The sequence below is a fragment of the Perognathus longimembris genome, chromosome 12 (genome assembly GCF_023159225.1).
Source record: "Perognathus longimembris pacificus isolate PPM17 chromosome 12, ASM2315922v1, whole genome shotgun sequence".
In the NCBI taxonomy this organism is placed as follows: domain Eukaryota; kingdom Metazoa; phylum Chordata; class Mammalia; order Rodentia; family Heteromyidae; genus Perognathus; species Perognathus longimembris.
In genome coordinates, this window is record NC_063172.1 from 27,850,101 (window position 1) to 27,863,342 (window position 13,242).

At 42.1% G+C, this 13,242-nt stretch overlaps 1 protein-coding gene across 2 annotated transcripts in view; it reads right to left on the reverse strand.

Moving 5' to 3' along the window:
• Grhl2 (grainyhead like transcription factor 2) overlaps window positions 1-13,242 on the reverse strand; it is a 128,528-nt gene that overhangs the window by 61,136 nt on the left and 54,150 nt on the right. For both annotated transcript variants that reach the window (XM_048359033.1, XM_048359034.1), the window contains exons 6-7: window positions 11,488-11,644; window positions 7,688-7,799 (exon numbers count right to left, since the gene is read on the reverse strand). In XM_048359033.1, the coding sequence (XP_048214990.1) occupies window positions 7,688-7,799; window positions 11,488-11,644 (269 nt within the window). The remainder of the gene's footprint in view (window positions 1-7,687; window positions 7,800-11,487; window positions 11,645-13,242) is intronic.

The following is a 13,242-nucleotide window of genomic DNA, read 5'->3' on the forward strand; positions in this document are numbered from 1 at the left end:
ATTAAAAAAAAAAAAACTTCCTAGAGGTGGTAAACAAAAATGGCAAGAGGCTACAATAATTGTAATATCCAATTTCTGAATATAATACATCTTCTGTTTCCTTTTAAACAATTTCTTGTCTAGTTAAGTTTAAAAAGAGAAAAAAATCCCTTGCTTATTAGTACATGTATTATGTTTCTATGTTAGAAATGAAATCTTGAGTTGCCTAATTTTATCAAAAGGTCCATTGTGTAATAAAATTATATTTACCCATAAGAAATCAAAGGACCAAAAGCACACTTATACTCCCACCATCCAGAAAAATACTACCAAAAATGAATCTTCCACATTAAAAGAGGATAATCGAACCACAGACAGATTTCCCTGCTTACTCACAAAACTAGATACACAAAATTGCTTGTGGTTGTTATGTCCACCCAGTACTCAACACTACCGTGTAGCAGGTACTAGAAACACAAAGTTTGAAATTTCATTTTTTGGCTATTCAAACAATTCAGTAGCTAGTGGATGGACATAATCACACTAGTGAACCAAGTGAAATCAGGCAGCATCATGCTGCCCAGACACAAAGTCAGGCCCAAGATGGAACAACTGACTACCTGGGAAGATTGACAAGAGTTCACCCAGGGACAGCGGGAATGGAGAAACTAGGTGTGAGGCTCTGATGTCTTCCAGGTAGAAAGAGGGAGGGAAGGCCATTGTGCATGGAGAGGCCTAGAGAGAGAAATCTCCAGTCAAAGGCCTGGATGGGAATAGCCAAATGGAACCTAATTCACAGTAGCCAGCTATGTTGTGGACATGGAAGTCTCTTGAAAGGCTTCCTTTGACTTCAAAAAGAATTATAGACAGGGTGGGAATGTGGCTTAGGGGTAGAGTGCTTATCTAGCATGTATGGAGCCCAGAGTTTGAATCCTCAGTACCACATAAACAGAAAAAGCCAGAAGTAGACCTGTGGATCAAGTGGTAGAGTGCTGGCCTTGAGCAAAAGCAGCTCAGGGACAGTGCTCAGGCCCTGAGTTAAAGCTCCAAGACTGGAGCACACACAAAAAGTATAGACAAATAAGCCTGCAGAGATATCTTAATGTCATTGGAACTTTTCATTTAGAAACAAACAAAAAACGTTCCTTTATATACAACTATTATCAACAGAACAAATTTAGAAAGGTCCTTGAAGAAATACATTTATATTAAGGCATAGAGAAAAAAAATAATCCTTTAATGGTATGCTAATAACTGAAAATATAGTATAATTGCCAGCCAATTACCTTGGAGAATTATAGGATTAATAGTAACAATATAGTGAGTGTAGCCTGATACAAGAAAGATTACTGTGAACCAAAATTAAAATCAGAGATTGTATGATGAGTGTACAATTGGTCTCATAATGAATTATAACATCTTATCAATAATGGTTACACTGGAGGTAAGTGTAAAGTGCTGATGTTTATTTAGATGTGCTTGGGGACTCTGTTTTCATCACCTCACAAGCTACATCACCCATTCTGGAATGTAACTATGGTGATGTGTGTTAGCACCGAGACCCCCCACACTTCAAGTACCGAGAGGAATGATATATGTGAATGAACATGCTACAAATAAACTGTTGCAACTTCTAGCTTCCCCTCTCCTAGGTTAACCCTAGATTCTACTTCCCTATTTGAAAATAACAAATTTTTAAAAATACCTCTAGAGAATAAGTTTTTACTCTTTCCAGTAGATTTGGTATCTATCTAGTCCAGTTCAAGGATTTGTAAGTCATTTCAATTCTTTTTTGGCATGGCTTTCACACTACAAAAATGGAAAACACCACTATGCAAATGAATCCTGGGGAACTATTGCCTTATGTGGATGGATATGAATTATCAGTATACACCAACTGAAGTCAGGGTCTGGCCCTTCTCCATTCTCCTAGCACCTCTACATTGCTCCTCCCAGTCCCCATCTCAGGACATGCCTCTGCTCCCTCAGCATGACCACAGCCCTTTTCTTCCCCATTATCCCCCACAGCTAGGCGGTCATCAAGGTTCTACCAGTTCCATGGCTTGTCCCTCATTTCAGACATGACGTGGGGATCTCCCCATTCACAACTTGTGCCTCTGTGTCCTAGTCTTTCACTGGCATTCAAGTTACAAGTCTCTCTTTTACTGTCCTCTCTAATGTAAAACAAGTAGCCCATTAGGGTCTTGCCATCTACCTGCAAACACCATCCAAAGCCTCCATAACGAAGTACTACAACTCATTACAGAAAAACTCCATGCAATCCCAAGGCCATGTATCCATTATTTCTGCACAGTCTCTACCACCTGTCCTCACAAGAGTTCTAGGATGGCTTCTGTGCTATGGAACAACATGCAGATGCAAGAGAAGGATAGAAGTATCCCTCTCTTTTGTGTTCCTGAATCTCTAATATCCACTTTGTTCAATAAAAACAAGGTGGGCGTGCTAAATGCCAATACAAAATATGAATGCACACACACACCCCCAAAACAAGAACCTGTGGCATCAAGACAATGGTAAAGCACCTAGAGATAGCTGCTCTGAGCTTCTTTCCCCTCAACATCTGGCTCGGTGGTGCTGCTCTGCTGGGGCAGGTGTTAGTGGAGGAACTGAAATGCCAATGCTCTACTTATAGCTTCCAGGTTGGCCACCAATACATATGTAAGAAAAACCAACGGACTCTTGAATCCCGGAGCCTTTAGGTCCGTGGGCTCTGGATTCCCTCTCAGCTTGGGCAGTCTCAATGAGGACCAAAGATTTAGCCTGGGCTACACAGGAACGGCTTCACACAGGGCTTCTTTTGGAGCTTGAGGACATCAGATTCCAAAATCTCCAGGATCTCTCTTTAATAAGCAAGCATTTCCACACCTCGTTTACTTGGAACTTCCTTTCTGCCTCTCTGCATTAATTCCATCAGTCAACTTTCTTACTAGTATGTATGAAAGTTCAAATCCCTCCCACTTTTGCTAACAGTTTTATAAAGTACTTTTCTAATCTGCCCCAATTGGCCTTGAAACATAATCCTCAGATCCCAGCCTCCTGAGTGAGCTAGGATTAGAAATGTAAGTTATTGGTATCTGACCCAAACTCATTTTGAGATTTAGGACCAAGCCCTGACCTTAGTGTATTTTAATTGCCAGTGCCTAACACAGGGTCTGGCATACAGAAGATAGTCAATGAATATATGTAGAATCAAAGCATACATTTCCTCAAACTGGTGTGAAAAAAAAAATGGACTTGTCAGTGACTCAGTGTCTCAGTGTAATGGGGCCTGTGCATTCAGAGACAATCAAACTACAAATATAATTTAAGTGGTTTTCCCTATAGGAAATATAATTGACATGAGGAATGCTCCTTGGGCTGCAAAATGTCAGCTTATTTATGGCCTAGAATAATTGCCATTATTCAAGGAGCTTACATGAAAGAACTTGTAAGACTTGGAGGACTGAGTGTGTTTTGAAAACCAACAGAATCCACTTGGGCCTTGGTTTATTTGCTTTACCTATATCCAATCAGAGCCAATCACTAATATCTTCTTCTACACAGCCCAATCGTTTTTTTACCTAACACACAGGAATCATGTACCTGAAGCTGGCTATTGGAAATTTCAGAGATAGCAGCAGCCAACAGTCCCACTGTCCAAATTTGAAAATGTCCTCAGTGTTGGAAAGTGGGGCCCAAAGCAGCAGGACATGCACACAACAACAATTAATAAATGTGTTCAGTCACTCTAAGTATAGTTGGTGCCAGGGGCATCCAGAGCTATCTTGGGGCGGATGCCCAATAGACACACAATAGAGATGAGGGTGGCATCGGGCATCGATTCTGTTCTCCTACACCACTTACCAGGTATGAGACCATGGGTGACACTCTCACCTCTCACTATCTCAGCTTTTAGACAACACAATGGTTGTTTCGAAGATGGAGAAAATGCTACTATGTGATGGAGAGACAGCCTGGAAAACAGAGGCTATGAACAGATGACAGATGTTATTATGAAGAGTTCATTCCTTCAGACTTCCTACCAGTGTAATGAAAATTGCATATGTGGGCTGGGATGTATTTCAGTGGCAAAGCACTCGCCTAGCAAGTGCAACGTCCTGGGTTTGATTCCCAGTACCAAAAAAGAAAAGACAAAAAAAAAAAAAAAATACTGGTGAAAATTGCATGCATGTGTTCATTTATTCCTTCATTCATTCACTCATTCCTAAGAGAGTAACTAAACTTTTTTGCTGTATCCTGTGCTAAGCACAGAGGTCAGAATAAAGAACAAAACAGCTTTTATGAAGCTTACCTTCTAGCTGAAAGGAAAATAATAAATTAACCCCAAAACATACAAAATAAATAACATTTGGCAGTGGTAAGTGCTCTGAAGGGATACAAAGGTGAGAGAGATGATGGAGATAGTGGTGTGCCTGGCAGATAACAAGGAAAGTCTCCTTTGAAAAGGCTTGAAAGAAATAGGGAACAAGCCAGAGGACGCTGAAGAGCATAGGCCTGGGACACAGGGAGAAGCCTTTTCCCTAGCTTCAGGATCCTGCTGCCTTGCATGCACCCACAGACAGGACTCTGCCCTCTGGCACACAGAGGAGTAGACATGCGTGGTGAGAGGGAATCTCAACAAATAGCTGACTGACAACCTGGTCCGGGGGAGGTAAGTGTATGTGAAAAGGCGAGCGCATTGTCTGGAAGTCATTATTATAGCATGCCAAGATGCCACTTCCCTGAGCATGTGAGTTATAAGGACACTGAGTAAAGACATGGCCGGAAGTGGAAGCTCTGTGACGTTTCACCAGTGGTGGAGGTGGGAGTGGAGGGGCAGAGGGCTGATTATCTGAGTAATACCCCCCCAAAAAAAAACAAGATTAAAAAATATAATAACCCTCAAGCTCATATGCACAAAATTGTGTTCTATCTGATTTAAAGTTTGTAATTCACCTAATGCCCAGACCCTAAAGACTGTGAATAAAGACATTTAACTAGAAGGACCTCATCTCTCTAATTTCAGGTTCAAGGTCACTGCCCAGTAGGCTCCCTTGAATGTGCTGACCGCAGACACTGGTGAAGATTTGGGAAACACTAACATTTGAGTCCTGACTTTAACCCCCCAGCCTGGTGGAGATTTTGAAAAGAGTTGCATTAAATACTTTTGAATTTTGTTTTTTAAGCCATTAGCAGGTTGGTGAAGAATCCTGCGAAATATAAAGTGCATGCGCTGTCTGGCGTCCCAATGCACACAGCAGGCATTGCTACTAACACACCCGTGGTTCCAGTGGAGCCCAGGGTGGCCTGACCACTGTTCCCAATGCCACACTCCACTTCCCAGGGAAGAGTAATGGTGGCACACCGTATGTTCAGGTTCGTGCCCTTGCAAGTTCTGCTCTCCTTCACATTAGAAATGTGTGTCCAACCCTCCAGCACAGACACATGGCTTGCTTTTTGTAAATGAGAGGGAGTGTGTGCTTTTTCATGTTATAACTTATCTGGCTAAAGTTAGGGCTAGGGATTATGTTCAAAAAATATATATATTCTACTGGGCATTGGTGGTTCATGCCGATAATTCTAGTTACTCATGAGGCTGAGATCTGAGGAGCACAACTCACAGCCAGCCTGGTTAGGGAAAGTCTGTGAGACACTTATCTCCAAAAAAGATGGAAGTACAATGGTAATTCAAGTGGAAGAGTACTAGCCTCGAGCAAAAAAAAAAAAAAGGGTCAAGCCCTGAGTTCAAGACCGAGGACTGGTTTGCATGACCACTCACACGCATACAAACATACAAACACACATAAAAACTTGCTCCAGTTGAAGCCAGACTTCTTTTAAGCCATGGTCTCATGTTGAAAACAAGTAGCCCAGCTTCCCACAAAGCTATATACTAACAGTCGTAAACATAAAGTGTGTAAGTATGGGTGTGCATGTGCATACACTCACATACATGTGAGGTTCTGTCTAAAGGCAGACAGGAGGTGATACAGAAGAGAGATAAGATTTTAAGAGCTAGACAGCTGAGAAATTATTCTGGTTTTAGAAAACTAAGCCCTGTAACAATATCAAAGTAGAATCAACAGGCATGCCAGGAAAATGCTTTTCTTACTTGCCTTATTTGAACCTAGCCCATATTTCTATTTAATTGCTCTCCTCTCATTTTCTTGGGCAATAATTATAAGACTAACTTTTCAAATAAAATAAAATTGCTCCTCTGTTCTCTGCAAACTGTTTACAAAGCAGGTTAAGGCATGTTCCCCTAAGTCTGTCTCAGTCTCAGGGGTTCAGTGTGTGGACCCAGGTTAGGAAGACTTTTACTCCAGCACTAAACACGAATTACTGGGAACAGGTCACCTGAGATGGTAGGTAGGTCAGTAGCCTCTCTATGCCTCAGTTTCTTTAAGTCATTTCATGCTCTCTGGTGAGTCTCTGAATTTAATTTAGTAACTAGCCAGTTCTCTGCACTTGATCCAGGGATCCTACAAAGGGTGGAAATGAAAGCTCCTCATTGAACTGTGTAAGAAATCCAAGCAAATATATTTTAATGGCTCAGTACTATCTTCTGATACCAGTACTATGGAAATCTTCCCTCTGCTTACACTCAACTCTAGACTCTTGGTCTATATAAGTAATTAATGAAATCAGTAAACATGAGATAAAATAACTGCATATGGCAACAGGATGTAGCTAAACGGTTAATACTGCTTAGAAACACATATGCATGTATTGTTAGGCAATTTTGGAAATTTTGAGATCCATTCTACTTTGCTTTGTACCTCAGAAGTGGGTCCCTTCCAAATGCATTTGTCAGGGTCATGTGCCTCTGGCCTTGGGTTAATGTGGTTACTGAGAATCAGGCAGGAGACAGGAGGGCAGGTGAAACCAGGCATTTCTCCTCCTCCTTCTTGGCACTGAGATGTTTCTGGCAATGTTTCCATGAAGAGTGGAAAACTGCTCCCTTTGTGGTCCCAGGTGGCTCCACTAACACCCACTGCCTCCTTCTTTTGATTCTTCAGCACTGCAGGTACAAGCGATTGCCTAACCCTTCAGCCTCTCCAACCTCCGCACTAACTTCCTTCTGTTGACCTACTTAGCATGGGCTATACCTTCCCGTCTGCATATAGGGGACTTCCCGTCTCCAGAGAATAGACCCCACATATATGAATACACAGGCGCCAAACAATAAATGTGGCAGACATATTCCTTTACTAGCAGGAAAGGTCTTTCACAGGACCATGGGCCTGGTCACCCAGTTCTACTGGGCACCAAGGGTATCAGAGTAGAAAGAACAGTGGCTAGAAAACTATAGACTAGGCCTTGTCATGCAGTCTCATGGCCTTTGCCAAATGCCTTAAAATCACATGATCCTGGGTTGACGCATGTTAAGGGAGACAAGTGAGCAGGTGACCTGCTCCCTATTTGGTATAAACAATGTTTTAGAAACCAGGCTGCAGATGTAAAATATCATTATTATGATAGGAGGCACAGTAGACTTGGATGGAAAAGAAAACACCCTGCTCTTGGCTTAGCCCAACTTTAATTTCTCAGCCTGGTTAGTACCCCAAGTACTAACACAGAAGTGCATAGAGCAAGAACATCATTGGTCTTTGCTGTGGTCCCTGTGCTGGGCTTCTCGTCATTCCGGCAGTGCAGCAGCACAAGTCAGCTCCCTGAAGGCTGGGAAGCGAGGTCAGGAGGAACTTACCAATGTCTAGGACCCGCTGCTTCGCCGTGTGCTGCCGAGAGTGCCAGTACTTCCAGTATTTCAGCTGCTCATCTCGGTTTTTGTCTTCGCTGAAGACCACCATCACCACACTCTGCAGAGGGGAGAGGGGTGGACATTACTTTCCTCTAGTGCCTCTGTGCTCTCAGTCTCCAGGGCTGACTATTTTACCGTGAGTATGCTTCTGTGTGATAGCTATTCCTGTTGAAGAACAACCCAGACAAGTTTGGCTGTGCAGTTGGTTTTGTTTTAAAGAGGCTTACTTTAAACAAAAACAAAAACAAACAAACAAAAAAAGAGGCCTCCCGAGTAGCTAAGATTTCAGGCTTGAGCCAACAGTGCCCAGCTTGCCTTGACTTGTTCTGAGGTAGGGTTTCACCTTTGCCCCCAGGGTGGTCTGGGTTGTGATCCTTCTACTTGTGCGTCTCTGTATTGCTGGGGATAAAGGGCATACACCCCGGCAGCCAACCACTGGTTGAGACACAGTCTCATGAACTTTTATGCCTAGGCCTGCCTTGAACCGTGATTCTCTCCCTCCCACGAAGCTGTAATTACAAGCGTTAGCCATGGCACCCAGCTCTGGTTCCTTTAAAAAAAAAAAAATGACAGAGGGGAATGCTGACTGGTGCTTTGGGCTGGAATAAATGAGGAATAAAAGAAATTGGGGGGGGGGAGACAAATGAATAGAGAGAGGCATGATGGGCAAATATAGTCATAATATTCATTTTATATATGCAAAAATACAACCAGGTAACTTGAGGGAATGAGTGAGGCTGAGACACATGGCAGGAGGAGAATGATGGAAGAAGTGACATTGAACAAGATGCTTTGTATTCATAAATCAACATGCTGAATTGAATCACATGTTGAATTTGTATCACTACTCTAAGATGTGTATATGGGTGTCTATGAAAGTCGGGGGGGGGAGGGCGCTGTACTTTTAAAAATGAGTTTGGGGGGCTAGGAATATGGCTTAGTGGTAGAGTGCTGGCCTAACATGCATGAAGCCCTGGGTTCGATTCATTGGCACCACATAAACAGAAAAAGCCGGAAGTGACACTGCGGCTCAAGTGGTAGAGTGCTAGCCTTGAGCAAAAGGAAGCCAGGCACAGTGCTCAGGTCCTGAGTTCAAGCCCTGGGACTGGCAAAAATAAATAAATAAAAATATAAATGAGTTTGGGAACCAGTAAATGGCTACAAAAGGTCCATTCCCCATGCTGGAGGGACCTTGAATGTGCAGTTTGTCATTCTTCCCTTTCTCCCACATCCTCTAAATTTTCCATTCAGATGTACAAGTTTGACTGCATCATTTTGTTTCTAGCCTACATTTAAAATACAATTTAAAGAGCTTTGTGTTGTTGTTTTTTTTTTCCATCTAGTGAATGATTAGGTTGACTTAATGACATTCTTAGTACAACAATTTCTTTCTTCAGTGATAAAGAAAATTCTTGGGGCTGGGAATATGGCCTAGTGGCAAGAGTGCTTGCCTCCTACACATGAAGCTCTTGGTTCGATTCCCCAGCACCACATATATAGAAAATGGCCAGAAGGGGTGCTGTGGCTCAGGTGGCAGAGTGCTAGCCTTGAGTGGGAAGAAGCCAGGGACGGTGCTCAGGCCCTGAGTCCAAGGTCCAGGACTGGCAAAAAAAAAATAAAAGAACAAAAGAAAATTCTTGAAACTATTCAAATCTTGAAACAGTCAAGCCTGACCTGCATTGACTCAGAATTCCACACTTCTCAGAAATAAATGGTGGCAGTTCATCTCTCTCTCCTCCAGACCCTTTAGGATTCTAGGGCCAAGGATTAAGACTCTTGAGAGACACCAACTGACCCTCCACAAGTGTGAGAACCAAGTCCTTAAGAAGGACTCTTGTTAATGTGGGCCAAAAGGGAACATCAAAAACCAAAATGTCTCAGAGTAAAGCATTTACACACACACACACACACACACACACACACACACACACACACACACACACAGTATTTTCATGATGGAAACAAATAAGCATTCTTAGAGAAGTCCCTGTACTCTGAACTCTTCTAGTTCAGAATTTTTTTATGAGTGATAATAATGGTGGTGGTGAAGAAAGATTTTATGGTTAAACTCTTAGAATTCACAAGGAATTTTTTTTTTCAGGTAAATGTACCCATTATCTTCTCAGACGCCCATATTCACTAGTGGCTACTAAGCTGAAATTCTCTGTCTTTGATCCCTCTCGTCTGCTCAACACAGCACACATTTTTTTCCAAGGGGTAAACAGTGCTAGGGATCAAACCCAGCTATCATCCCCAGCCCAACACAGAATACGTCTGAAGTTAAGACTGTTGATTTCAGCACCCTGGCAGCCTGGGACATATCCTGGTTCTCTCACATTTTACCTATGGAATCCTTGGGAAAGCCAGAGTTTCCTGATCTGTAGTATCACAAAAAACACAGGGCCTGTTTCATAGGATTGTGGCAACTTTCACGGAGTTACTTAGACATACAGTGTTTGCCATAGAGCCTGGCATGTGGAAGATACTGATGCGATGAGTTGTTATTTTCAACTTCTTGTTGACATAGTCCATCTTCCACCTTGGTTTGACCACAAAGTCAGAACATACTCATTATCCTGATTGCACTTTGAAGAGTGGGCACCTTTGACCTCCAATAGTTTCAGTCTTGTAGGTGACCTTGGCCCCACATTGAAGAAAGACACACAATGTTCATACTCATGGCATACCATGGTTCTCCAGTTTCTGTTGTTCTGAAGTCTAGTAGGAAACAGCTATGGATAAAATAAGGTAGGCTGGGCACCATGGATACAGCAGCATGAAGCCTTTCACCACAGACCAGGAAAGTCCTTCAACCCTCCTCAGAGCTCTCCTCTAATTTTCCTCTTCAGTATGGAGGGATTACCAGTCCCCTCCCTTCTTGGCAGCAGTGAGCATGTCAGAAACTGGCAGGTGTCCAGAGCAGTGAACTAGGGCTCCAGTCTCATTTCCTACAAATAGGACTAGCAGTCATCCATCTGGAAATTGCTCCTGCAGGGGATGGTGCCTCTGTCTCTGTCCCTGAACCCAAGTCATCCCAAGGCTGTGAAGGCCTTTTCAAGAGTCAAAGGGCTCAGAGCTCCAGCATGAATTGCTTTCTCAGCAATGTCTCCTTCTCACCTACAACAAGTCCAGATTCACAGCCACTTATTTCAAAGATTAAGATCTTTGAAAAGAACAACAAAAGGGACATCTAAGCAGTGAATGGAGAAGGAGAATTCCTTGGATATAGTAAGAAAGCATGTTCAACCAGCTCCTTCTCTGGAGTTGTTGGTTACAGATTAAAAAGATAAACTACCCAGGCCCCAGTGGCTCACATATGTAATCCTAGCTACTCAGGAAGCTAAGATCTGAGGATACTGGTTCGAAACCAGCCTGAGCAGGAAAGCCCATGAGACTCTTATCTCCAATGAATCACCAGAAAATCAGAAGTGGTGCTGTGGCTCAAAGTGGTAGAGAGCTAGTCTTGAGAAAAAGAGCTCAGAGACAGTGCCCTGGCACTGAGTTCAAGCCCCACAACCAATAAAAAATAAAATAAACAATAAAATGATAAGCTAAAAGCCAATAAGTTCTCCTGCTCTGACTCTCTGAAATTTGTTCTAGAATTACTTATTTTGGAGGTTTTTTTTTTCTACCACTCCACAAGGCTATGAAAAGCCATACTGTTTATTTAGTCATACTATTCATTCATTCATTCATTTATCATACTATGCATACCTCTAAACTCTACTTGAAAAATTAGCACATACCCTGACTTTGCTGATGGGGTGTCGGAAGCATTTGTTGTCCCCAGTCTCACTGAGTGTTATGGCGTAGAACTGTCCCTTGTTGAGGTAGGTCATGGGGCCCTCTCCCTGCTTCTGGCGGAGAGATTTGGTAGCTTCCAGCGTGTACTGAAACGTGCCACTGGAACAGGAAACAATCAATGGTCAGAATCACTCCTTTAGTCAATTCTGTCTTTCTGGCCAGTTTCACACCAATAATGTTTGGTATGAATATTAACCAATATTTACTCTGTTTTAGAGACAAAACATGGCAGATGGCAAGAGATGAGACGAGACCAAAGGTCATTGTGGAGTGCAATGTATGTAACACTTCTAATAAGGGTCCATAAACCAGATGGGCTAGAAAGGGAGAAAGTCCATATTGTGCCTGGTAAATGTCTTGTGTATGTGCCATAGAACCTTGGGTAGATCTTCATTGACAGGGAATGCCTGAAGCTTAACAACTGAGTGAATTTGCCACTTGTAACATAACAACAAGCAGAACACAGGAATGGTTATGTTTAGTTCATTCACATACCTAACTTCCTTTTATGCAACTGAGATGCTACACACAGCCATCTCACCTAAAAATATTTCAAAATGTAAAATTCATTCACTACTGAGAATCTAGCTCCCTCACTGGAGGTGCTTTTTGTCTTTTATTCCTTGTGGGAGTTGGGTAAGGATTTGTTGTGTTGTCCTTGTGTTGTCTGGGGCTTTGTTTTGCTTTGCTGTGTTTTGTTTTGTTTCGGTTTTTTTTTTTTTTTTGGTCAGTCATGGGGCTTGAACTCAGGGCCTGAGCATAACTATCCCTGACCTTTTCTGCTCAAGGCTACCACTCTACCTCTTTGAGCCACAGTGCCACTACCAGGTTTCTGGTGGTTAATTGAAGATAAGAGTCTTATGGGCTTTCCTGCTTGGGCTGGCTTTGAATCACAAACATCAGATCTCAGCCTCCTGAGCGGCAAGGATTACAGGTATGAGCCACTAGCAACTGGTTGTTCGGGTTTTTTTTGTTGGTGGTGAGGGCAATGTGTTTTGTTTTGTGGTACTTAAGATTTAATGCAGGTCTTACACATGCCAGGCAAGTACATTAACACTGAGCTACATCTTTAGCCTTTTATATATTTTATTTTGTGACATGGACCTACTGAAGTTTCCTAGGCTGGTCTTGAATTTATAATCTACCACAGGCTTCCAAATAGCTAGGATTATAGCTGTGTACTACTACTCCTGGCTTGTTGTTCTTGTTCTTTTCAAAGCTGTGAAAGAATTCACAACAGGGCTTCTCTAGAAGAAGGATGGTCTATGACACAACTTGCTTACTGCCCGTTTTTATAAATAAAATTTGTTTTGTAAATAAATTTTATTGGATCACAGCTATGATCACTGCTAATCATCCAAATGTACAGATCAAAGTAGTTTCCTGGACATTTTTTTTATCATTTACAGAACAAAAACATTAATTTCCTCAATTTCTAAGGCTATGTTAATTGTTTAAAACAAATGTGTGTGAGCCACAATCTTTTGTTGTTGCTGCTGCTGTCATATATAATGAATTCATTCAGAAATAAGTATTTTTGTTACAGGATGTTGTCCTATGTGACAATTCAATTATGAATATTGTGTCCTCCAACATGAATATGCCTATAAATCTACAAGAAAACACATGGGATTGGGAATTCTTGTGTGGATGTGTGTGTGGATGTGTGCGTGTTGTATGTGTGTGTGTATGTGTGT